At 37.9% G+C, this 26,777-nt stretch overlaps 1 protein-coding gene across 1 annotated transcript in view; it reads right to left on the bottom strand.

The window, feature by feature from the left end:
* TTC28 (tetratricopeptide repeat domain 28) overlaps window positions 1–26,777 on the bottom strand; it is a 690,486-nt gene that overhangs the window by 167,518 nt on the left and 496,191 nt on the right. Inside the window, exon 6 of the mRNA XM_012644090.1 lies at window positions 8,000–8,507. Within this exon, the coding sequence (XP_012499544.1) occupies window positions 8,000–8,507 (508 nt within the window). The remainder of the gene's footprint in view (window positions 1–7,999; window positions 8,508–26,777) is intronic.

Below are 26,777 nucleotides of genomic sequence, written 5' to 3'. Positions count from 1 at the left end.
TAATTTTTAGATATAAAATGTCTTTTTGTTTTTTTGAGATAGAGTCTCAAAATGTCACCCGGCTAAAGCGCAATGGCATCATCATATCACAGCTCACTACAACCTCAAACTCCTGGGCTCAAGCGATCCCCTCCTGAGTAGCTGGGACTGTAGGCATGCACCACCACACCTGACTAATATTTTCTATTTTTTTATAGAGACAGGGTCTCACTCTTGCTCATATTGGTCTCAAACACCTGGCCTCAAGAATAATATATACCTAAGGTACAATACATGTGTATATTACGTAGATTATATATAACACTGTTCTACCTGACCTTGGGAATTCAGAATTTCTGATTCAGACTGCCAGAATTTAATTTTTAAACATGATTTTTCTAAAAGTTACTTAGGTAATATTCTTACACTCTAGAATTATAATAGCTGAGTCACCATTTCCAGTGACTATCATTTTGCTGCACTGTAAGTAAGACCAATGATGTATACCCACCACAATGCTACCAAACTTTTGCTCTAACACATGACTCCCAGGATGGTTTGAAAACACAGAAAAAAAAGAGGCCAAGTGTCATTTTATGAGATTTTAATGAGCCTTTTATGCTACAAGTCTCCTGAGACCCAAGGAGTTAAAAAAAATTAAGTTTTTTAACCTACATGGGCTTTGGTTTTCTCATATGTAAAATCAATTAATATTCTCAACCTCATAGGTTTGTGGGGAGGATTAAATATGAAAATGAATATAAACATGTGGCCAGAGCATGCTTTAATATACACTTATTGAATGAAAAACCATAAGCTCCATGAGGATAAGAACTATGTTGGTTTTATTCATTAAAAGCTAGCACAGTGCCTATCACATAACTAATATTCAGCAAATATTTGTTGAGCAAAAGAATGAATGAGTAAGTGAACAAATGAATCAATCAACACTAGTCCCATTTCCCATTCCTTCCCAAATAAGCTACTTTTTAGATATAAATTTTTTTTTTTTTTTTGAGACAGAGTCTCAATCTGTCACCCTGGTTAGAGTGCAATAGCACCATCATGTAACAGCTCACTGCAACCTCAAACTCCTGGGCTCAAGCGATCCCCTCCTGAGTACCTGGGACTACAGGTGCACCATGCCCAGCTAATTTTTTCTATTTTTTGTAGAGACAGAGTCTTCCTCTTGTTCAGGCTGGTCTCGAACTCCTGGCCTCAAGCAATCCTTCCATCTCGGCTTCCCAAAGTCCTAGGATTACAGGTGTAAGCCATCCTGCCTGGCTGAAAATGTCTTTTTGACTAAAAAGGGAGGTTTTTTAAACTATCAATTATTTTCCATAGATGAATTATTAGATATCTGATCTCAGGCCTAGGAGGAAAGAACTTTCCATCTTGCATATTTGACCCAATAGTAGAGACAACAGGCCCAACACTGATGTGTATGGGAAATGGCTTCTGAAATGTGCTCACCTTTGTCTTTATCTGTTGCTGCAGCACAGGGGCAAACTAAGTGGTCACTTGTGTGGTGGTGGTGGTGGTGGTCATGGTGGCGGAGACCGAGCCATCCTTCTCATTGTCTCCTTTCTCGCTTTCCTAATTGCAGTTTATCCCAAAGTGAGATGAGAGGTAATTCTGCCTGGTTCCCCAGTAAATTAGAAGATTTGTGATTATCCGAGTGAAAGGACTTTAATTGAGCCTTTAGTCTAGTAACCTACTCTGTAGCACATCTGAGGTTTGACTCTAAACTGCCTAAATTAGAACCATAAAGAAAAACACCAAAAAACTAGAGGCTATAGAAATACTGTCAAGCAACTATAGTTGTTTTGAGCATAAAAGAAAAGATGGCCATTTTCTAAGCCAAAATTTTACATTATTTTCACAAGGAAGACATGGTTAGAAAACAGCTAGGCTACTTATTGATAAGAAATCTGAAGACTCTAAATAATTTCCACTTGCTTTGTTTTAAAACAAATAAAAGCTGGGTAACAAATATTAATATTAGTACATGCTGACCACCAAAGGACAAAGACTTCTTGTCATCTCCATCTTCTCTCTCTCTCTCCCTCTCTCTCTCTCCATGTCCACAAATTCTATCCACTTTACCCTCAAATATGCACAGGAAGCTTCTATTGTCCAAAAACCTTTCTAGTGACTCAAATCTCATTTTCCTTGGCTTCTTTGATATGAATGTTATACCTTTCACATCTTGAAGGTCTCGTCTCCCTGAGCTCCACCTGGATGCCCTCCACTCTCTGTGAGCCTGACTCAGTCTCCCTGGCTGGCTTTCTTTTCTATCTCACAGATGTCACTGGGATAATGTCATCTTAAAATACTATTTCCAGTTCTATTTGCTTGTGTTATATTAAATGAGAGAAATATGTATGGGAGTATACAAAATCAAACTTATCATGTGCTTTTCCCCTCCCAGCTTTCCTGTTTCTTTCCAAAGTCACCACTATTCTTCCAATCTCCTGGGCACAACCTCTTGGTATAAGCTTTGACTCGTTCAATCTAAAAACACAAGTATTTTTGTGTAAGGGGTTATACTTGGTGATAGGGATATTACAGAGTAAAACATAGTTCATACTTCTAATGAACTTTAACCCAGTATAGGCAACTATACAGGTATACAAATAACTATAATTTATGATTGAATATTAATAGAATAAGAGAAATTTTAAAAGTATTATTAGGGCTCAGAAAAGGGAAAGAACTTACCAAGAGGGGCTTAGAGTACTGGATGGTATTTGTGATAATTCTAAAAAGAAGGGTAAAATTTAGACAAGCAAGATAGAGACACAGGAGTTAAGCGGAAGAAACAGCTTGAGAAAATTTATTAAAGCAGGAAAGCATGGCCAATGTGGTGAGATCAGTCAAGATGGAAAAGCCCAGTTTTAGGTAATGAATATATATAAAGTAGCAGCAGAATTAAAGAACAGAAAATTAGGCATGTCTGTAATCATGACAGCCTTCATTTTAAGGTAAGGACTCTGATACACAATATATGGCAACTAATGATTTGAGCACAGCTTTAGGAAGATCAGTCTAATATGATATGTGGATGGAGGTGACATGGGAAGAAGGGAATGATGGTGAGGAAAACCCAACTACTAGGTTGACGTAATAGACTAGGCAGCTAGGATGGGGCAATGAAAGAAAAGAATCTTTATGAAAACATTTATTTGGCAACTGTTAGATTAGAAATCACCCGAAAAAAAAAAAGGAAGAAATCAAATGGTGACTTTAGAGTTCTAAGTCAAGATGGTATGGTAGACTGAATAATAACATCCCCCTCCCCTACAATATGTCACGTCCTAATCCCTGGAACCCCTGAATGTTACCTTATATGGCAAAAGTGACTTTGCAGGTATGATTAAGTTAAGGATCTTGAGATAGGGAGATTATTCTGGATTATCCAGGTGGGCCTGATATAATCACAACAGTCTTTATTAGAGCGATGCTGGAGTCAGAGGCAGAAGAGAAGGTGACGTGACGACAGAAGCAGAGATCAGAGGGATGCACTCTGATGGAGGAGGAAAACAGCCATTAGAAGCTGAAAAAGGCAAAGAAACAGAATCTCCTCTGAACTCTGCAGAAGGAACCAGCCTTGTCAACATCTTGACTTTACACCAATAAACACTGATTTTAGGTTTCTGACCTCCAGAGCTATACAAGAATAAATTTGCATTGTTTTAAGCCTCCAAGTTTATGGTAATTTGTTACATAGCAATAGGAAACTAAGACAGATGGCTAAAGGGCGGGGCTGTCATGAACAGAGTTAGGAAAGTTAGGAGTTAATTTAGAAAAAAGATATTTCATGTTCAGACTCACTAACTTTGACAGATCAGCATGAGAATCAGATGGAATATCCACTAGGCAGTTGGAAATGTGAAAATGATGCTCAGGCCAGAAAGAAGTCAGAGCTGGTGAATACAGATTTAGAAACAACATGCACTGAAGCAGTGGTCTAAGTTTGGGGTGACAAATGATAAAGAGAAACATACTAAAAAAGAACAGAGAAGAATCAGGGAACAAAACACGAGGACTCCCACATTCAACAAGTGACAATACAATGGAAAGGAGCCATTGAAGATAAAGGAGGACATCTGAATAATGACATAGAGGGAAGCCTAAGAAAGAAGGCAGAGTGAAAACAAGCAGGCTGTAGGAAAGTATATATATTATGATCCAAGTTTCAAAAAAGGGAACAATCTACACACACGTGTATATTTACACACATACACATGTACTGACATGTTTATATACATAGATAAAAGGTCTGGAAGTATTTTAATCAAATTATTAACAGTAGTTAACTGAGGAGTAAGACAGTAATAATTTTAGGGGGTGAACCTCCTTTTTCCATTTTATACATTTTAATATTGCAAACATTTTTTACAAAAGTACCACTTTTATAACTTTTAAAAATTGTTCATCTTTCGAAGGGGGCAAGAAAAGCCAATGAAAAAGATACAGAAAGAGCAGCTAGGAAGAAAATCAGGACAGTGGTGCTTCATAGAAACCTAGAGAGGAAAGAATTTCAAGAAGAAATCAGCAGAGCATGCCCAACTGCTGCATACTGAAATCTACAACTATCCAAAAGATCTCTCAACTCAGCCATGAAGAGATCACTGTTGATCTTTTGTCAGGGGACAAAGGGTGCAAAATGAACTGCAATGGGTTAAAAATGGATAAGAGGGGTTCAGCTTCCAGTAATGGAGGAGTAGTAGCTCCTCCTTTTAGACAGACCCTCCTATAAATAACAACTGTAAATTCTGGTGGGGGGGTGGGCAGGAGACCTACCAGAAGGCACTGGAGAGCAACCAAAGCAGTCAGAAAATATAGAGGTTGGGCTGGGCACGGTGGCTCACGCCTGTAATCCTAGCACCCTGGGAGAGCGAGGTGGGAGGATTGCTTGAGCTCAGGAGTTCAAGACCAGTCTGAGCAAGACCCCCTCTGTAATTTAAAAAAAAAAAAAAAAGGAAAGAAAGAAACATCAGCAAGGCATTGTGCCAAGCACCTATAGTCCCAGCTACTCTGGAGGCTGAGGCAGGAGGATCACTTGAGCCCAATGAGCTATTAGAGAAATAAAAATAGAAAAAGATGAACCACAGCAACAATAAGCATGTGAAGGTGGGAATGCGTATATCAGTATCAGATAAAGTAAACTTTGAAGCAAAAGGGCATTACCAAAGATAAAAAGAGACATTTCATAATGATAAAAGGAGCATTTTCTCAGGAAGACAAAAGATCATAAATGACTATCTACCCAGTAAGAGAGCTTTAAAATACATGAAGCAAAGTTTCGCAGGATTAAAGGGAGAAGCAGACAAATCCACAATAAGTAGAGTTTAACAACTCCCCTCTTAGCAATTGATAAAATGTGTAGACAAAAATAATCAATAAAGACAAAGATGATCTGAATGACAATATCAACTACCTTGATCTAACTGACATCTATAGACCACTACTCCCATTAAAATCCTACAGAGTATGTTCTCTGACCACAATGAAATTAAACTAAAATTTGGTAACAAGAAAACATTTGTGAAAATCCCAAATGTTTTTAAATTAAACAGTGAATCAAAGAGAAATCACATATCTGAAACACGGACTTGGGGGTGGGGAACTAAGGGCAACACACGTAACCTAAACATCTGTACCACGGGGAGGGCGGCGGGAGGAGGGGGGAGGAGGGAGGAGGGGAACGGGTATTTGTATACACAAGGAGTGCAATGCGCACTACCTGAAGGATGGACATATTTGAAACATGGACTTCGGTGGGGGGGAAACCAAGGGCAACACACGTAACCTAAACGTATGTACACCCATAATTTGCTGAAATAAAAAAAACATAAAAAAATAAAAAAAATAAAAAAAAAAAGAGAAATCACAAATCACCTTAGAAAAATTTAAAAATTCAATGAAAGTGAAAATAAAATACATCAGAAATTATGGGATGCAGGTCAAGTAGTGTTTAGAGGAAATTTTATATCTTTAAATACTTGTATTACAAAAAAGAAGGGGTCTATAATAAATGACCTAGGCCTTGACCCAGAGTAGCTACAAAAAGGACCCCAAGTAACTATAAGGAAGAAAATGATAATAGAGCAGAAATAAGCAAACAAACAAACAATAGAAAAAAGCAAAAGTTGGTTCTTTAAAAAGATCAAGAAAATTGATAAATCTCTAGTCAGAATGATCCAGAAAAGGGGGGGAAGGTGCAGGTGCAGAATACAAATTACCAGTATCAGGAATGAAAGAGGGCATATCACTATGTATCTTACAAACATTAAATGAATAATAAGAAAATATGATAAACAACTTTAGGCCAAGAAATTCAACAACTTACATGAAATGAACAAAGTTTTTGAAAACTACAACTTATCAAAACTGACACAAGATGAAAAGTAAAATCTGAATAGTTCACTATATACAGCTTTCTAAACTCCAGGTTCCAAGTCCTCCAATTTATCCTGCATGCCACCGCTTTACTCATCTGCCTTAAATACCTAATCTATCTTCCCACTCCTACATTTCAAAAATCTTTAGAAGGTCCTGTTCACTAGCACATCCCTTGCCTAGTTTTCATACTAATCTACCACCCTCTAGCACATTCCTGAAGGCAATCACGCCACCATCCCTCAGATATGCCAACCTACTGCATCTCATACCTCCTTTCACATGTGTCTTGCCATCAATGCCATCCCATTCCTGGACAAATCTCACCTATTCTTCAAGGTCCACTTGGGTCTAATCGGCAAGAAACTTTCCTCACTATTTCCAGTTAGTCAGAGTCTCCCTTCTAAAAATTCCATGGTGACATGACATTATTAACATTGTCTTGTAGGAAAGCCACTATTATCCTATGTATTAGTCTTATTTTTCCAACTAAACTATAAGCTCTTTGAGATCAAGGATTTTTTTTAACTTCTGTATCCCTGAAAGCAACTATTCCAAGATTAAGCACATAATAAGGATTCGATAAATACTTGTAATCTGTTAAATGAATACATAAAGTTAAGAGCTTTTTTCTACAGTTCTTGCCAGACTCTCTAGACTTTCATTCTGATCTCAATACCATCTTCAGAACCATCTCTAGGAATCTGCAAGAGTTTCTGTAACAACTATTCAAGAAACATTTGATTAAAATAACCAGAGGTAGGGAGGAGGGAAGAGTAGTGCTAAAATTAAATAAATAGAGATGAGGATACCTTGGTTTGGTAGGTTACATAGGAAAAAGGGGCTGAGTTTTACTTTCTACTGCTACTAAAATCTGACAAGCATACACTAATACTTCCAAACTCATCTGTATCTTTCATTGATTACGTACCCACATCTGCTCGGATATAGAGATAAAACAACAACAATATCTTCTAAAAAGTAGCCAGTTACCAATTACTTATTGTTTCTTACCACTACATATAAACTCTCCAAATGTTAAATATTTTAACTGTAGCCACGTACTATCAAAACAGTGACTGCAAATCTATCTTACTGAAATAGATCTTTCAAAACATAATTTTTGCATTTATACTAAAACTAGCAATATTATTTGTGAATACACATTATTTTGAGGAAAAAATGCATTTCCTCTGGGGTTAATTCACCAAGTAAAGAAATCCCTGTAAGCAAAAAATCCTCTCAAATTCCCAGCCACTGATTATTTTCTAGCTCCTTCTCTCTCATTTAAACCAAACATAGCTTTACAGAATCATTTCATTCTCCTTCTCTCTAATTAGACAAATCTGGTTGCTCTTCTCTCTAGACAGATTAAAAGGTTGGGTGTTTTGTTTTTCTAGTATTTCAGAATTCTAATCCTTAGGGCACTATGATGACTCATGTGATTTAGAGCAGGTAGGCTCCAAGGAAATATGTCTGAAGGAAAGATACAACATATACAATAAGGAGATTCTTTTGAATGTAAGCACACAGATTGGTAAAAGATGGTGGCCTACTCCAGCTATTTTCAGCTCATGGCATTGACCTGGTATCTTGCAAGCAATCTTGTCCTTACCCAGATTGGAGGACGCTCGCCCCTCTGCAGCCCGGTCCTTGAGATCCTCAGCAATGCCCAGCTGCTGCTCATGGTACTGTTTAGCCCTCTCCAAATCCTGCATGCACCTGGCAGCATGGCCTAGGCCAGCATAGGCCCGCATCTCAATGGCCTTCTCCATCAGCTCCTGTGCCAGCTCTAGCACGTAGTTGTGGTATGACATGGCCTTGTCAAAGTTCCTCCGGTAATGATAAGCACTACCCAGGTTGCTGTAGGCCCGGGCCTCTTCTCGCTTGTTCCCCAGGTGCTTCGCTATCTTCAGATGCTGCTCGTGGCACTGCACAGCATTCTCAAAGTCACCCATAGCAATATACACAGCTCCCATGTTGCCAAGTTCTCGGGCTTCAGAAAGTTCGTCTTTGGATTGCTTGGCGAGAAGAACACACTGTTTGTGACTGGCCAGAGCATTGGGGTAGTCTCCAATGGCTGTGTACACGTGGCCCAGACTGCTCAACGCTGATGAAGCTGCCTGGAGAGAAAGGATAAGGCAGAAAAATGAAAATACATCAGAAAATAGCTTTGGTATGTTTCAGCAGATAAAATTTTACCGTTTGCCTGCTACTATCCAATCTAATTCCTAATGGTGTTTCTATCGGTTTTCCACAGACCTATGCAGAACTGATAAAGAGCATATCCAAACAATTCCTAATAAAAGAAAATGGCAGTTTAATCAGTAACTTTCCATAGCTAATCTCACAGAAATAAGCTGTATTCCATATAATCTTCATTTCAGTTTAAAGACTCATTGACATTTTAATATTAATTATGATATTATATCTCTGTTAATACCTATTAATCTCTGTGGTATAAGAAAATGTTGAAGAAAATCAAAATTAATTACTACATATAATAGACCATAGGAAAATCACAAGAGAAATCCATGCTTGGCTCTTTGCACTCCCGGGCATTTCTCTATTCTTGTCTTCTTCCAAAGCAGATGGCTACATTAACGGTAAGGGAGATGTTTACCATGATGACTGATGATTTTGTGACCCAGGATTCAGTGGAGGGTCCTGGTCTCTCTGTTCTTTCAATGTAACTTTATCAGTGCTGGTTACTGTAGAGGGCTTAGATTTGGATGAGTCTCAGATGAAAACAAGGGGTGGGTTATAATCTCTGTACCTCTGGATGGGGTGGTCCCCCTTCTCAGGCTCACAATGGCTCTTCAAGTTTTTCTTTTCATGCGTAGAGTTTTTTTAACCTTAGCCTCTCCCTGCAGAGAGGTGGTATCTTCCTAGCTCCTCACATTGCTTGCCAGTCAGTTATTTTTTGTCCAAAGAAAAATACACAAACCCTTTTTCTCTTAAAGGTTTTAAGGAAAATGTCTCTACGTTGGTATAGCGAACCACACAGGGACAACAAAAATAACAAAAGATGTTACATGGTTCCTAGAGTCTTTTTTTTGAGACAGAGTCTCTCTCTGTTGCCCTGGCTAGAGTGCCGTGGCATCAGCCTAGCTCACAGCAACCTCAAATTCCCGGGCTCAAACAATCCTCCTGCCTCAGCCTCCCAAGGAGCTGGGACTACAGGCATGCTCCACCATGCCTGGCTAATTTTTTTCTACATATATTTTTAGTTGTCTGGCTAATTTCTTTCTATTTTCAGTGGAGACAGGGTCTCGCTCTTGCTCAGGCTGATCTTGAACTCCTGACCTCGAGCTATCCTCCCGCCTCGGCCTCCCAGAGTGCTAGGATTACAGGCGTGAGCCACCCGCCCGGCCGGTTCCTACAGTCTTAACAAGTACATATAGTCTTAGATTCTAGTCTTCAGTTTCTAATTCCTTTGCAGAGATATAAAAGGGAAGTTATGCTGGGCTTCTTCTGACCTTCTTTTTATTCTAAAAGTTGGAAGCTCGCCTATCCTTTCCTTCTTTCATTACAAGCTGGTAGCTAGAGTCATGTAGCCCCCTTTCTTCATGGCATTCCCTCTTAGTAGCAGGAACATGTGATCCTGCCAGAACAAAGGGTGTCACAAGTAGGCAAGTAATCTTCCCAAGGGCCTGCGGGCTAGGGAATAACAATGAGGGGATGGTGTCCTCCTGGAGTAAGGGCATTTCTTTATGAGATGTGTTCCATGTCTGTGCACTTCAGAACACTTTTATTAATATTTTATAGATATGAATGATTTGCTATCCTATTTTCTTTGTCTGGGAAATAGAAGTTCTTGATCAAAATGACTGAGACCTTTTTTGTAATGGTGCTTGCAAATAGTATGCTTGCAAAGTGTCCTATATTGCTTCAAGTTGCTTTTATCATTTCACAGATATTCCAACAAAAACATTTAGAAAATAGAGAGGAAATACATACTTAGAAATTTACTTTTTTGTTTTTTTTTGAGTGTTGGAGAGCAGAAACAATTCCCCGACAGTAACAATGCTGCCGCAGTGCGATTCTGGCAGAAGCAGCAGTGATGTCACCAAAGAGCATGCCATGTGGATGTATGCTAGCCTCAGGTTCCCACTTTGAGAGCTTCTTTGAGACTGAGGCTAGGACTCCATGTCAACACATTGTACATGGACCTTTCTACCGCTCACACCCCCATCGGTCCCCTACCTCAACAATCTTCTTTTCCTCCCTTGCTGTGGGCCCAGAGACTCATCCTCTTTCCTCTACTTCAGTAGCTGGCCTCCCCACCTTATGCTTTGGGGTTCTTCTCTACCCAAGCCTGCCCAAACAGTCTACAACCCCCACCCCACCCCCTCACAAAGCTTTGTTGCCCTCAAAGGAAAACATACAGGCTCTTTCACTATGGAGCTAGCATAGCTTAGAATTGACACACTTGGTTCAGAACTGCTCTGCCCTTTACTAGCTCCAGGATCTTTAGCAACTTAACTTCTCCGAGCCACAGTTTTCCAGACAGACATTTCTAGGCCCAAGCAGCAAGCCAGAAACTGAATGTTTTCAAACCCAGTCATGAGGCCCTGTCAAATGTGTAAACCATAAATAATTCACTGGATAATTCCAAATAGTAGATCTGATTGGAGGCAATGAGCCCTTGAACACTGCAGGGGATAGATTTATAAGGCTCCAGGCAGGCACAACGCCCCAGGCGTCACTGTTCTCAGGAACTTCTGGTTTATGGCAACTCCAAATGATAGCCCTGGGATCTTCTGCTTCTGGTTCTTCATTTCTCCAAATGCCAGGGAGACACAGGAGCTCATTTACTGAAGCTCTCTGAACATAAGGAAAGGGAATATTTGGGCATTTCCCCTCTGGGATGTGGAGGAAAGAGGGAAGGACTACTACATTAGCTTTGCCTGGCATCCTCCAGTTACCAGGCAGTGCTGTCAGGCTGGGACTCCTCATGGTGGGTGTCCTGGAAGTAAGCATTTCTACAAAGGCTGGTATAATTTATGAAGCACATATCATAGCCTCTGAAATTAGAAAGGCAGCTTTACATAGTATAAAAGTGGATCAGGATTGAGAGTCAGAGGCTGTGGTTATATAACCCTAATTAAAGTCATTGTACTTCTTCACTCATGTTTTCTTTATTTATAAAACGGTGCTAATAGCAATATTATACATACTTCATAGGGCTGGGATAGGTCAGATGAACTAGTGCATGTGAATGCCTTTACTAAACTGTAAAGTGCTCTGTGAATGCATCACTAACGTGTGGATGGATGTTTTATGACAGCAAGCTGGCTGAGCTGAGCTCTGTTACCAAGCAGAAGCTAGTAATGGCAACTGAAAACATCAATCGTTATGACCAAACATCTATATTCCTATCAGTTGCCACAGGAAATAAAGTACAGTGTTTTACAGCCCCTGGGCAAATAACATGTGATGATATTTATCAGCTAAGTGAATTACAAATTAATCACTTGTCTTTGTTCCTGTTCCTGTAGAATAAGCTTAGATCTGAAACATGGTTTCAGGCTGTTAATGAGGATCTGAAGACCCACTATCTATGGGGAATCACAGGCCCCACCTCAAGCAGATGCTGCATTTGCCACGAAGGTTCATGCTGCCTTTGTATATTAATCTCTTTGAGATTTTTGTGCTAGAATAGCAGCAGCTGCTTCCCACAGTGGAAACATTTTGGAACATCTGTATTTGAATGCTAAAATGCACACAAACAGTTATGCTAACAAACTATCTGGCTGGAATAAAACAACACTTTCCTCTTTTTATAAGATATAAATTACTCATGACCTTGCCAAAGCATAATTTCCAGCTGCAGACTTAGGCACATAGGAGTCAGTCACCCTTTACTCTGGGACCTGAATATTTACAAAAGAATTGCATCTGACAAGTTAGTTTCACCGGACATGAAGCCAGAGCAAGACATTTGCTCATATTTCTTCAAACTACCTTTAAGGGTTTTTAGTTTGAAAAATAAAGTTAACCTACCCAAACTATAACCACAGTGATGACACTACCATTAAATATTATGCTGAAGATTTAAACATGTTTTCCTCCCATCTAGCATGTTTTTTCCCTTACTGTATGTATTTTTCACAAGAGTTATATTTTGTGGGAGGACTACATGCACAGTGTAATACAGTGTTATATAGAGAATTTTCAACATAATTGCTGATTGATTCATAGCATGTTGTTGGAAAAATGGGAAATGTACCTGCAGCTAGTACCAGAAATATTGATTTTCTTTTTTACTGCTCAAATCCACATGCACCATGTATTCCCTGCCAGTTCCACACCCATAAACCCAAGGTCCTAGATCAACCACCCACAACCCAACAGGTAGAGAGACAGAAGAATATGGATACACTCTGGAACCAGACACGCATGGGTTCAAATGACACAATGTGTGATAATGTACGTTATGTAACATCTTTGAGCCTTCTTTGCCGCTTCTGTAAAATGGGAATATTAATATCCTACATGAATACTAAACAATATAGTGCTTATAATCACTGTGGCTCAGGACTTAGCACATGGAAAATGCTCAAAAATTTTAGATTTTAGTGTCTCTCCCTAACCCAACCAAGATAACACTGACATAGCTTTATTCATTTCAGAGATATGGCAGAAGATGACCAGAAAATAGATCATGAAGTTATGTCACCACAACTGAAAAGACAACACAAGAAGCCTGCCTCACTGATGGTGAGGTATCTTCATACACTGAAGACCAGAGTATTACTCCTCTTCCTCTTCTGCAAATACATGCATGAGAAAATTCACCCTTTACTTAGAGATATTTTAGAATCATTGGTATATCCAGTACATAGTATTGGTAAAGGTACTTTATTTCAAGTGGTCAAAGCTTACATCAACATTGGAGTGTTCTGGGTCTATTGGTTGGTTGGTTCATTTGCTCATTCATTCATGCATTCAGGAAAATTCTCTAAGCCCAGAAATAAATTCACACACCTACAGCCAAATGATTTTTGACTGAGTTGCCAAGAACATATATTGAGGAAAAGACAGTCTCTTCAACAAACAGTGCTGGGAAAATTAGATATCCACATGCAGAAGGATGAGACTAGACCCCTACCTCTCACATATACAAAAATCAATTCAAAATAGATTAAAGACTTAAAATGTAAAAACCAAAACTAGGAAACTACTAGAAGAAAATATAGGGGAAACACTTCATGACATTCAGCTGGGCAAGGATTTTTAAAATAAGACCTCGAAAGTGCAGGTAACAAAAACAAAAATAAAATAATGGAATTACATCAAACTAAAAAGCTTTTGCCCAGCAAAGGAGACTATTAACAGTATGAAGAGACAACCTACAGAATGGAAGAAAATATTTGCAAACTATACAAGAGGTTAATATCCAGAATATATAAGGAACTTAAAAACTCAACAGCAAAAAACCCCAAATAACCAATTAAAACCCAATTAAATGTCAAAAGACCTTTATAGACATTTCTCAAAAGAAGACATACAAATGGCCAACAGGTATATGAAAAAAATGCTCAATATCACTAATCATCAGGGAAATGCAAATTAAAACTGCAATGAGATACCACCTCACTCCCCTTAGAATGGCTATTACCAAAAGACAAAAGAAAACAAGTGTTGTGGAGAAAAAGGAACACTTAAACAATATTGATGGGATTGTAAACTAGTACAGCCATTATGGAAAACAATATGGAGGTTCCTCAAAATATTAAAAATAGAACTACCTTATTATCCAGCAATCCCACTACTGGGTATATAACCAAAGGAAATGAAATCAGTATGTAGAGGAGTTACCTGTACTCCTATGTTTATCGTAACATTATTTACAACAGTCAAGATATGGAATCAACCTAAGTGTCCAACAATGAATGACTGGATAACAAAAATGTGGTGTGTACACACACACACACACACACACACACACACACACACACACACACGGAATACTACTCAGCCACTAAAAAGAATGAATTCCTGTCATTAGCGACAACATGGATAAACCTGGAGGACATGATGTTAAGTGAAATAAGCCACACAAAGAAAAGACAAATACTGCATGATCTCACTCATACGATAAATCTAAAAAAAAAAACAGTTGATATCATAGAAGCATAGAATAGAATAGTAGTTACCAGAGACTGTGGAGGGTGGAGAAGGGGAAGATAGGGAGAGGCTGATCAATGGGTCCAAAGTTCCAATTAGATAGGAGGAATAAATTCTGTTGTTCTGCACAGTAGGGTGACTACAGCTAACAGTAAAATATTATATATTACAAAATAGCTAGAAGAGAGGCTTCTAAATGTTCTCACTACAAAGAAATGATAAATGAATGAGGTGATAACAGTTACCCTGAATGAATCATTATACCACAGATATGTATCAAAACATCAAATTGTTCCCCATAAATATGTACAATTACAATGTATCAATTAAAAAAGTAAGTTTTTAAAAAAGAAAATTCTCCAGGCTCACACAAATATAATCAACTAATCTTTGAGAAGGTACAAAGGCAAGTCAATGGAGAAAGGATATTCTTCTCAATAAATGGTGTTGGAAAAACTGATATCACATGTGAAAAAATTAATTTAGACATAGATCTTGCACATTTCACAAAAATTAACTTGAAATGGATCATAGGCCTAAATGTAAAATGCAAAACTATAAAACTCCTAGAAGATAACATAAGAGAAAATCTAGGTGATCTTGGGTTTGGCAGTGACTTTTTAGATGTAACATCAAAAGTATAAATCAATGAAAAAAATTAAGTTGAATTTCAATAAAATTAAAAATTAAAAACTATGCTCTGCAAAAGACACTGCTAAGAGAAAAAAAAGACAACCCACAAACTGAGAGAAAATATTTGCGCAACACGTATCTGACAAAAGCCTTGTACCCAAAATAAAAAAACTCAACAAGGAAACAAACAACTCAATTAAAAAATAAGCAAAATATCTGAAGAGACAGCTCACTAAAGAAAACATGCAGATGGCAAGTAAGCATATAAAAAGATGCTCAACATCATGTCGTTAGAGAATTGCAAATTAAAACAACAATGAGAAACTACTACCCACCTATTAGAACGACTAAAATCCAAAAGAACTGACAATATTAAATAATAATGAGGACATGGAGCAACAGAAACTCTCATTCATTGCTGTAAAAAGTGGTACAGCCACTTTAGAAGACAGTTGGGCAATTTCTTACAAAACTAAATATGCTCTGACCATATGATCCGGCAGTCATGCTCACCCAAATGAGTTGAGCACTTATGTCCACACAAAAACCTGCACGTGAACATTTATAACAGTGTTATTCATAATTGCTAAAAACTGGAAGAAAACAAGATATTTTTCAAAAGGTGAATGGATAAATAAATTGTGGTACATCCATATAATGAAATTCTATTCAGGGCTAAAAAGAAACGGTCTATTGGCCAAGTGCAGTGGCTCATGCCTGTAATCCTAGCACTTTGGGAGGCCAAAGTGGGAGGATCACTTGAGGCCAGGAGTTAAAGACCAGTCTGAGCAATAGTGAGACCCTGTCTCTACAAAAAATTTAAAAATTAGCCAGGCATAGTGATGCTGTAGTCCCAGTTACTTGAGAGGATGAGGTAAGAGGATTGCTTGAGCCCGGGAGTTTGAGGTTACACTGAGCTATGATGACACCACATTAAGCTATGATAACACCACATTAAGCTATGATGACACCACTGCACTCTAGCCTGGGCAACAGACGGAAACCCTGCCTCAAAAAAAAAAAAAAATTAAAAATTAAAAAAAAAATTTTTAATTAAAATTTAAAAATTTTTATAAAAGGTCTATCAAGTCATCAAAAGACATGGAGGAAACTTTAAATGTATATTGCTTAGTGAAAAAAGCCAGTCTAAAAAGTCTACATATTGTATGATTCCAAGTATATGACATTCTGGAAAAGTCAAATCTATAGAAAAAATAAAAAGATTAGTGGTTACAGGGGCATCAGAGGAGTGGGAAGGGATGAAGGTGGAGCACAGAGGATTTTTAGGGCAGTGAAACTATTCTGCATGATAATATAATAGTGGGTAATTGATGTTACACATTTGTCAAACCCATGGAACTGTACAATACAGAAAGTGAACCTTAACGTAAATTATGAACTTTAGTTAATAATTATATATCAATATTGGTTCATTAATTGTAACAAATGTACCACATACAAGGCAAGATGTTAATAATAGAGGAAACTGAATGGGAGACAGAGGATATACGGGAACTTTCTATACTATTTGCTCAATTTTTTGTAAAACTAAAATTGCTCTGAAAAATAAAGTCCTATTATTTAAAAATAAATAAATTGGAGTTTTTCTCATTGGGGGAGTGGGTAATTCTAGGAAATGGAAACAGCATGAACAAAGGCATGAAGTATGACAGAGCGTGTTATGAATAGAGAGCAAGAAGCCATTTAGACCTGGGTAGTGGCTGGAGAGGCATCTGGAAAGCTAAGTTTGAATGAATTCTGTCTTTCCATCACTTTGTAAAATCTAAAGTATTTTCCATGTATGTTGTTTCATTTGATCATTATAACAAACCTCATAAGTGTGTATTATTATAGTATCCATTTGGGAGATAAAACTAGCCTCAAAGAGGCAAAGACTCAAAGGGATACAAAAGTGGCATGTCTACAAAAGCACACAATTAATAACTGTGCCAAGGCTCAGATCCATTCTAGATTTGTGCATATTTGACTACACAATGTATCCTCTCTATTGATAAATTTACAATCCACCCAGGGGACAACCGGAGCCACAGAAGGTTTAAGCAGGGGAGTGACATGATGATTTGTACTTTTGCATGTTTCCATGAGGTAGATGAAAACCAGGGAGATAAGCAGTAATAACAACAACAAAATGCTATACAAAATAATAACTAATTAGAATAAAATTGGGTATCTTTAAGGACTAAAATACTTAGGGTAGTCTTTAGGGATGTTCATAAAAATGCCAACTTCTCTCCTTCTAGGCAGATAAGATTGCACATCCTTGCCTGCAGAAAGTTAGGTGTGGGTGGCTACGGGACCTGCTGTGGCTAATAAATGTGATCATGTCCAGGTAAAGCTTTAGGAACCAATACATGCTTCACCATATTCTCTCTTCCCTTGACTGTTTTCGTTGATCTTCAGGCCAGGCGTGGTGGGTCACACCTGTAATCCTAGCACTTTGGGAGGCTGAAGCAGGAGGATCACTTCAGGCCAGGAGTTTGAAACCAGCCTGACTGAGAACCTGTCTCTATAAAAAACAGAAAAAATTGTCTGGGTGTGGTGGTGCACACCAGTAGTCCCAGCTACTCAGGAGGGTGAGGCGAAAGGATCGCTTGAGCCCAGGAGTTTGAGGTTGCAGTGAGCTATGATGACTCCACTGCACTCTGGCCCCAAGAGACAGAGCAAGACCCTGTCTCAAAAAAAAAGAAAAAATTCATCTTCAAGGAAGAACCATACAATGTGGAGTGGGGAATGTGTAGCCTTGGGCCTCATGTGGCCTTCTGGATCCTTCAGTGCAGCCTTTTGACCAAATCCAAATTTTTATAATCCCTTTTTATAAAGGGATTTGTTCTGTGAAGTTTGGATTTTGTTGAGGGGCCACATCTGGGGATCTGGAGGGCTACATGTGGCCTTAAGGCCACAGGTTCCCCACCCCTAAAAAAACCTTTGTTGTTTTGATTGTTATTATATAACATGATCTGGCCAATCCTGACCAACACAATGCTAAGCATAAATTGATAATTTCATGCTCTAGTCATCATAATTACAGTTAACACTATCCCGTGGTTCAATTATGTGCCAATTACCACAGGTTTCTGGATGATAAAATTTTAGGCATTTTTATAGAAAAAACAAATTTGAAGAGAACTGGGTACTAAAATCAGAGACCTGGCTAATCTTTAAAAACCAGTATTAATATAGACGCAAAGGTCTACATGGTAGTAGTTTATTCAAATTAGAGGCCTATTCAGGGGGAATCAATAGCCACCCAAAAACAAGCCAATCAAGAAGACTGAATGTGGGATTTAGTCTTAAATGACATACACTCCCTATTAAATGAGTATATTATAGCCTGAAAATCTACCCTTAATTGGCCACCAAACTGATGCAGTAATTGTGTATAAAAGGTTAAACGATAGTCGCAAACTTCTGAAGTTGCTTACTCAAAGGTCACACAAAACCAGCTGGACAAGAATAACCAAAGAAATTTTCTGATCTATATTGTTGAGGATGATGGCCATGGTATCACCCAATATCATCTTTATAAGAAGATGAAAAAAATTTCTTCAGATCTCAGTTCTACCATGCAGCTGCTATGGTTTTATCTTAAGAAAAATGTAAATCTTCTAAGTGGTCACATTCAACTCTTTGGGCCACCAGGAAGCTTATGACCAGATACAGAGCCTCCCTTTAACAACCAGATACAATCCCCAAATATGTGCAAATTCTGTCCTAACTCCAGACTATGATCTGACACTAATCCCTTCATTACTCTGATCTCGCCCCTTTTAGGATTTGCTCCCACAAATCCTTCTTGGATTAAAGTAGAAAAATCAATGAAACACAAACAAAAAACAATTAAATATTAAAGATCTCAGTAGGGAGAGAGCTTCCTCAAAGGGATCTCTAAGAATGTGAACTCATAGCCATGGCCTACAAAGAAGAGGCTTAAATACCACACAAATGGGGAAAATTTTAATTACATGGTCTTTAATAGTCTTAAATCATTTCCATGCTGTACATGCTTAATAACTGGTGTCAGGTTTATTATCATCAATCTAACCAGTTTGTCCCAATGCCAAAACCTATAGCTGGAGGAATACTTTGCAATTATTACTAAAAATAGTGATTTGTACATATATGAATTCTTTTCTACCATAATAGTTGGAAAAGTTGGTTTGATTCTATTACTCTCAGTTTAGAGAGCTATTAGTGATCGTTATAGCTTCTCCATGGTAACCTGTCAGCTTTTTCTAATACTATGGGACCAGAGAAGATTTCATAATAATTATGTTTATCAAAATTATATTAGTGTTGGAAGAATAACACAATGTCAGAAAGATCTACTACCTAGACCTAAGAGTTGTTATCACAGGTGATAAATTATTTATAATGCCCAGCATTAATACACAATGTTTTCAAACCAAGAATTTGTAAATGTCCTTTGCAGATGCAAATTAACAGATTAATAAGAAAACAAGCTTTCTGGTATGAGAAGCTGGGATGACAGATTAGCTATTAAGAGCAATTTATAGGTCACAAGATATGAAAGTTGGCAAGAAACACTACCTCTGCTGGCTCTATAAATAGTAAAACTGCATTTAGTTTCCCAGAGGTATCCTGTTAGACATTTTAATTATACCATAAAAACTGCCAGAATTTATAATGATTTTATTTTGAAAAAAACTTGATGCTCCATGTAAACTTGATGTAATACAAGAGGCATCTGTGCTATGTGCTGTAAATGCCAAGTTGCAGCCAATGGAAGACTGCATGCTACTTCCTCTTAACGGACTGTAAATGGTGAGGTTGATGATGAATATCAGAGGAGAGTAATGTTATTCGCTAATGTCTCCCCCAGGTTACTTAAGAATTCTCCCCTTTCTTTCACATCCTAACACCTTCATTGCAGCCATGCTATCCATCTAGAACACTTATAAAGAACTTCATTCTATGTAGCTCTTTGGCCACAAAATGATGACCAAGTGAAACTCCTAGAGTCTTGGTAGTTTTATTAGGGAGTTGAGTTTGACTAGGGGTAAATTCCCTTACTCACATCAGTTAAGATCATTTCTGGAAATTTATGTCCCACTCTCAGTTTCACCTACATCTTCAGTTTTATTTGGGGAAGTGGAAGACAGATAACCTAGTCTCATGTGAGTTTTCTATGACACAATTCACTCAAGTTTCTTATGTAATAATTTCACCCGTTTAGGAAACATATTCTAACAAAATGCTATTTTAGTCCAATCAAAACTATTCCATTCCACACTTGTCAGCCAACCTGAATTTCAGTGGGCTATAAAATATTGTTCTGTAGGGGGTTGAAATGTAGTCAATCACCCTTCAAAGACAGTATTTACCCTGAATCATAAAATCTGGCTTTGACTGGCCAGGATATAACGGAGAAACTCAGAGAAGGAGAGAGACGGAAATCACACATGTGCATGAGCGCACATATGAGAGGCACAGGAAACATTTCTGGAAGAGAGAAAGCTCAAAAAAAAAAAAGGACGGTTTATTTGCAGAGGAAGCAGATAACAACTGAAACAAGCAATCTTTAAATTGGATGGAAAGGGATCCTCAAGGATCCTGGAGAGATAGTAGGGAATTAAGAAACTAAGAACTTCTGCTTTCACCCGTGAAGGAATACTATTACAGCCCTCCCCCAGAAAGGACAGCTGCTAATGCAGGCTGAGACTCCTGAAATGCATGGCTTCTGAATGCTTAAGAACAAACGACCCACAAGCTCAGCTCTCTGTTCTTTCACTCATTCCAGCAGATTCAACCTCTATCCTCTGTTGGATGATTCCAAACCCAGATTTCAAAACAAGAGACAAAGAATTTTAGAGCTTGAAAAGGCCTTATAAATCACCTAATCCACTGGTTTTCAAACTTTGTTTAAACCAAATTATAGCTGTGTGTGATTCCTGTGATTAGAAGTATAGCTGTTTAGGTTAACTTGAACAAGGGTCTACGTTTCTCACTAAGCAGCCCTTAAGGGAATCTGTGGCACTCTGTAGGACTCTCTAGAGCAGAGTTTGAAAATCACTTTACAATAAAACCCCTCAATGTCTTCAGATGTAGAAACTAAGGCCAAAAGGGGTCAACTACCTTGGCCGAAGGTCAACCCACTAATGACCAGCAAAGGTAGGACCAGAGCTCAAGGTTTTCGGGCGCCCAGCTGGTACCCTCCTCACTCTACTTTGCTGACATTTCATCAGGCCATCTCACAGTCACTTCAGATCAAGTCCTCACTGCCTTCGCTGAGTCTCCCCTATCTTGTGGCTTCCGTGATTAACATCAGAAGCAAATGCTATTGATATTTCTTCCAACAACCAGTCATAAAGCTCAGCATTATTACTGTCTTTTCCCTGTTCTTTGACCCTCTTATTCAGCAGTCATCTAAGACCAGTTTTATTAGACTCCTGAAACTATAATTATACTAGTTTTTATTTAATAATCTTCATTTTAATACCAATTATTTATACATAAGATCCATTTTGCATTTCTTAAAGTTTTATTTTAAATTATAAATATAATTATTTTAAAAATTAATGTGACAATGTTAACAGATGAGGTCCATAATACATTTTAAAACATACTGCCATGCTCTCTAAAATCCTAGCTAGCTATTCAGTGACAAATTCAATGGCAAACTTAGATAACTTTAATCAAACTTTAGTAATTTTTCTAACAACTGCTGATTTTGTCCCCTGAATAATAATGGACTTAGTAATCAAAGGGTAATGCAGTGATTAGGACTGCCTAGCTCTGAATCTTGTCTCTGCTGGCCACTTTCCCTTAAGGAAGTTTCTTACTCTTTGTTTTCTTCTCTGTAAGATGCAGGTAATGATATCTACCGTATGGGATTGTTATGACCATACATTTAAAGAACTTAGAATTGTGCCTGGCATATAGCTAGTATTCAGTTACTGCTAGTTATTATTATAGATGCTCAATGCCAATAAAACTGAATAAATTAAGCAATTTTAAAGTCATTTATTTATATTAATTCAATCCATTTTATACACTTATTTAAAATTTAAATGTACCAAATTAGCGCCCTCCTTCTTCTCCCTCGTTATATTAATTAAAAATCCTAAAAATGTCATTTCCCCTGTGTGGCATTTGTCACTGTTCCTTTGGCACAGAGATTATTTGGGCATGCAAGCACATAAATAGTCCTTTTTGGAAATCCCCAAAGAAAGAAGACATTACACCAAGATCTTAAAATGGAACATAATATGTTCACTGAAGAAAAATTAAATTTTTAATTAAGATCCTAATTTAAAAAAAAAATTAGCTTAACTTCCTTGGTTCTACTGCTTGTAAAAAAAAAATTAGCTTGCCATAAAAATATATAAGCTGGCATTAAATATAGGTTATACTGATAAAATTTCTAATTACGAGTATGATCACATTATTTATCATATTAATTTAAAATTTGTTTTTCAGTGGTATGCTTTGTTTTGAATGAAAATGAATACTAAAAAATGTCCTAAGCTTCAAAGGAAATACGTTCTATAACAAAAAAGAAATAATTCATAGATTATCTATTTAACATAATAATAAAAGATAAACGATGTAGGTGAAGGGAAGAGAAGCACAGCATGAGATAGATTAGATGGGAGCTTCCTGAAGCCAAGGGCTGTTTTATTCATCTCTGTATAACTCCAGAGTCCAGCATAATGCCTGGCACCTAGCAGATGCTCAACACACACTGGAAGGACCAAACCGACAGGCACGGGACTTCTGGTCTACATAAGGATATAAAAGGAAAACGCTCCATCCTCCAAGGTAAGAATGCCAGAATGAATGTGTGGTACTAATCTTTCAACCTCTAGCTCTCCTTAAGCAAAATTCTAGGACTCTAAAACTCATTCTTATTTACTTTCTCCTACAACTGCAAGAATATGGAACCTATAAACAGGTGTTTCTGAATTACCACCTTGATGTCTTTCTACACAGAACTCATTGTCCCTGATATTTGTTCTTTTTCTTCTACTTCCTGCTCCTCATCCAGTCACACTCTAGCTAAGTCTTATGTAATCTATCTCTTTTTACCTTTGTATCATGCACATTCAGGCGTGAAATGATTAAACAGGAGCTGCTATTATTTTTGTTATAATACTCTTTTTCCTAATAATTGTAATGGTATCTTAAATCAGAGTCTGAGAAAACTAGTAGAATACAGATTCTTTCTGGGTATAATTAAAATCTCTTAGAAAAAATATATAAGTGTGACTACTATTCACTGAGAGCAAGGCATACCATACTTCATAAAATTGAAGTTGCCATCAATTATGAGAACTTTAAAATATGTACCATGAATAAAGGAAAAAAATTATTGCAATTAAACAATGACAGTATGCTTATTTATTGATGGTAAGACCATTTGATTTCAAGCTGTTAAAAAATGTGCATCTTAGAGTCAATGAATTATGATACAGCACTGCAGTCCCCAAGCCCTGGGGCTGCGGACCAGTACTGCAGAGCTCTGGGTCGCAGAGCTCCGCCGCCGCCGTACCCATTCGCAGTCCGTGGAAAAATTGTCTTCCATGAAACCAGTCCCTGGTGCCAAAAAGGTTGGGGACTGCTGATGTAGCAGGTGATTTACTTACATTATCTCAAATCCCCACAAGACTCTAAGAGGTAGGAATTTTTACTCTCATTTTTCAGATAAGGAAACAAACATTAAGCAACTGGTCCAGAGTCCAGTAACTAATAAACAGCAAGGTTGGGATTTAAATTCAGGCCTGTATGACTTCAAACCTGTGCACTCCATCATACTACACTGCCTCCTCCAGAAATCCCACACAAAGAATATGGAAAAAGGCAAGGGCATTTGCTCTAAAAAGGACTCTTTATTATTACTGTTTACAATTAAGTGCTTAGAATAGCTTGGCAGGTGTTTCTTATTTGCAATATTTTATAAAAATGGCTATTGTCAAACTGTATCATAGACTGGACACAGACTCATAATTTTATTAAGGCTAAGGAAGAAAAAATCTGGAACAATTCTACTATACTGATTTTTTTTGAGCAACTTACAAGTTTTTACTACCTTCTTCCTAGATATAAAAACAACCTTTGGAAGTCTTCAAGTTTGCCAACATGCCCACAAGTGTAAAAAGACGTGTATGTTATTTAATTAATATTATCATCAGAATTATATAAATGCAGAGATATGGAGTGAAAAGTTTAGAGAGTGTGCCTAGCCTAGGACTGGTTAATGTGTCTGGCATGTCTGAAAAGTCCCTGAAAGCTGCTCCTGAATGCCTGTAATTAGAGACATTCAGAAGATGGGCTACGCTTCAGATACAACTTTATTCCACTCAGGGATATACAGATGGTTTTCAACAGTGACACTGGACTGTGAGTTCAGACAGGATCATTTAAATGTACCTTAGTAATGTATGTGTGCTGGGAGCTACACCGAAAGGAAGAATTAGATCAATTCCTAGAATGGCAAGGCTCATTTCCAGAAGGTTCCATTCAAGGTATTATGGTATTAAATAGAGACTGCTAGAAATCATATAGTTTTATGGAAACCTCAGAAGCCTCTTTCGGGGGTGGGGAGGAACAACCTGGGGCTAGAATGGATTGGTTTACCTTGCTCCTGGTGAAAGGGAGGTGATGACTGTGTCACTGTTACAGAGAGAAAGGCATGGGAGGGAGAAAGTGAGGTGGAGAGTAATGGCACTCCTGAGGATGCTGTGTTCCAGATGCGTGGAATGCAGCCCTTGCCTGCTTGGGCTTCTTCCCAAGAAAGTAGCAGCACATTCTCCCCATGATAAGGCACATGTTGTATCATATCTGATTATACCTCATCAGCTTATTAGCTTATTTTACCTAATTTTATAGTTCAGAAGAGGGGGAGGGAAGGACGAAATAAAAAAGAAAACAGAAAGGTAAATAAATAAGTTTTGTTTCCCAAGTTCTAACATTACTGGTAGTAACTTCATTCTGTACTTGTTTATGTGCCTAGAATCTAAGAAAAATAGGTACAAGTGCTGAAGGGAGAAAGTGTCATTAAGTGAGGGTAAGAGGTTAAGGTTAACTTATTATGTAAGGAACGGATGCAAAATAAAGATTGGAAAAAAGTGAAAAACACCAGTACTAAAACACTAACCTATCAGAAATAATTTTTAATAAATATGAAAGTAGGATAACTTGAATTTAATTTTTTTAAAAAAACAGCTTCATTTGCATTTGATAAGCTATCAAAAAGACAGAACTTTGATTTTTTAACCTAATTTTTGGTATAACAAAATTAAACTTGCTGAACTAATGATAAAAGCAAGAGGCTACTATATACAACCTGCACTCTGGGCTTTCCCCTGGACTTGTCAGTCTTTTACAGCATATCCAGATACGTCCAGGTGAGTTATAATACATTTTCCCCTGGGATGCTTCTTCCACTGTCTTCTCTCTAACAAGATAAATAGTGGTCCTCATACTTCTCATGGGTGCCATCAGAGGCAAACCAGAGCACAGCATTAAACATGTGTTGGGTACTTGAGAGCAATGTGGTGATTAAGTCAGCTGGGGGCATCAAGGATGTGCTTCAGGGGTTTGGTAATAAGAGTCTGGGAGATATATTCATCACTGGATACTTAATAAAATCTTCTGCATAACAATGCCCACTGGGAACTCTAAGTAACTTGCACATACTGTGAATACCAGCTGCGTTCAAAGATCAGCCTCGCCACAACGGCAGAATCTAGACTCGTGTTGTCATCGTAGGCACTTTGCTTCGAGAAACATCAAGAAAAGGAATGTTTGGCAAAACTAACAGAAAATACTTCAATTTATTTATTCACTCATTTGTCCAACAAACATTTGAGTGTCTAATATGTACTCGGCCCTGGAAATACAGAAATGAATGTAACCAGGCATCTGCTCCAAAGTAGCTCACAGCTTAGGAGGAGACAGACTGGAAAAAAGTAAGTGCAATAGACGTCTGGATGAATAGGGCAAACGGAAACCCCCAAGTTTCTCAACTTCTACTAACAACCCCAGAAAATAACAGTGCAAAAAAGTTTTTAAAGAGATTATAAGACCATAAAAACAAAAAGACTGAGAAAGATGACAGCAGATGAAAGATATCCACAGAATTTTGGAAGATGGAAAGCAGATGGATAAATGGTAACTAATTTAGCAGGATAGGGAAAACGGAAACCAAATTGCCTGCAAGGAGGGATGCCAATAAGAGGCAAGCCAAGTCCAGCTGCAGAACTCTGGAAAGGAGCAGGAATTGAGGCACTAAGGGCTTCTGAAGTTCAGGAGAAGGGGTGTAGGGCTGAAAACAAAGGATGGGATATAAACTTACATAAGAAGCACTTAGACCCTAGATCGGCTCCCCTAATCTGGCAAAAGATAGAAGCCTACTGTCTGGGGAAATTTAGAGATGAAGAAAGAAATGAAATGCTACAGTAAAAATAAGGGAGATCAGTGAAAGTCTGCATTCTGAAAGGTGAGATTCTCCTCACCCAGCACCTTTCTCCCCATATTACAAGCCCCTTTGCTCTGCTCTGTTTCCAGAATGTTGGCAGCTACACTGGAAGTTTCTGGGGAAATTGGCCCAAAGAAAAGATGTGCGCATACTAACAAGAAGGGATTTC

The sequence above is a fragment of the Propithecus coquereli genome, unplaced genomic scaffold (genome assembly GCF_000956105.1).
Source record: "Propithecus coquereli isolate 6110/MARCELLA unplaced genomic scaffold, Pcoq_1.0 Scaffold206, whole genome shotgun sequence".
In the NCBI taxonomy this organism is placed as follows: domain Eukaryota; kingdom Metazoa; phylum Chordata; class Mammalia; order Primates; family Indriidae; genus Propithecus; species Propithecus coquereli.
The sequence above is the reverse complement of the archived record's forward strand: the minus strand, read 5'-3'. Positions and strand labels throughout refer to the sequence as shown.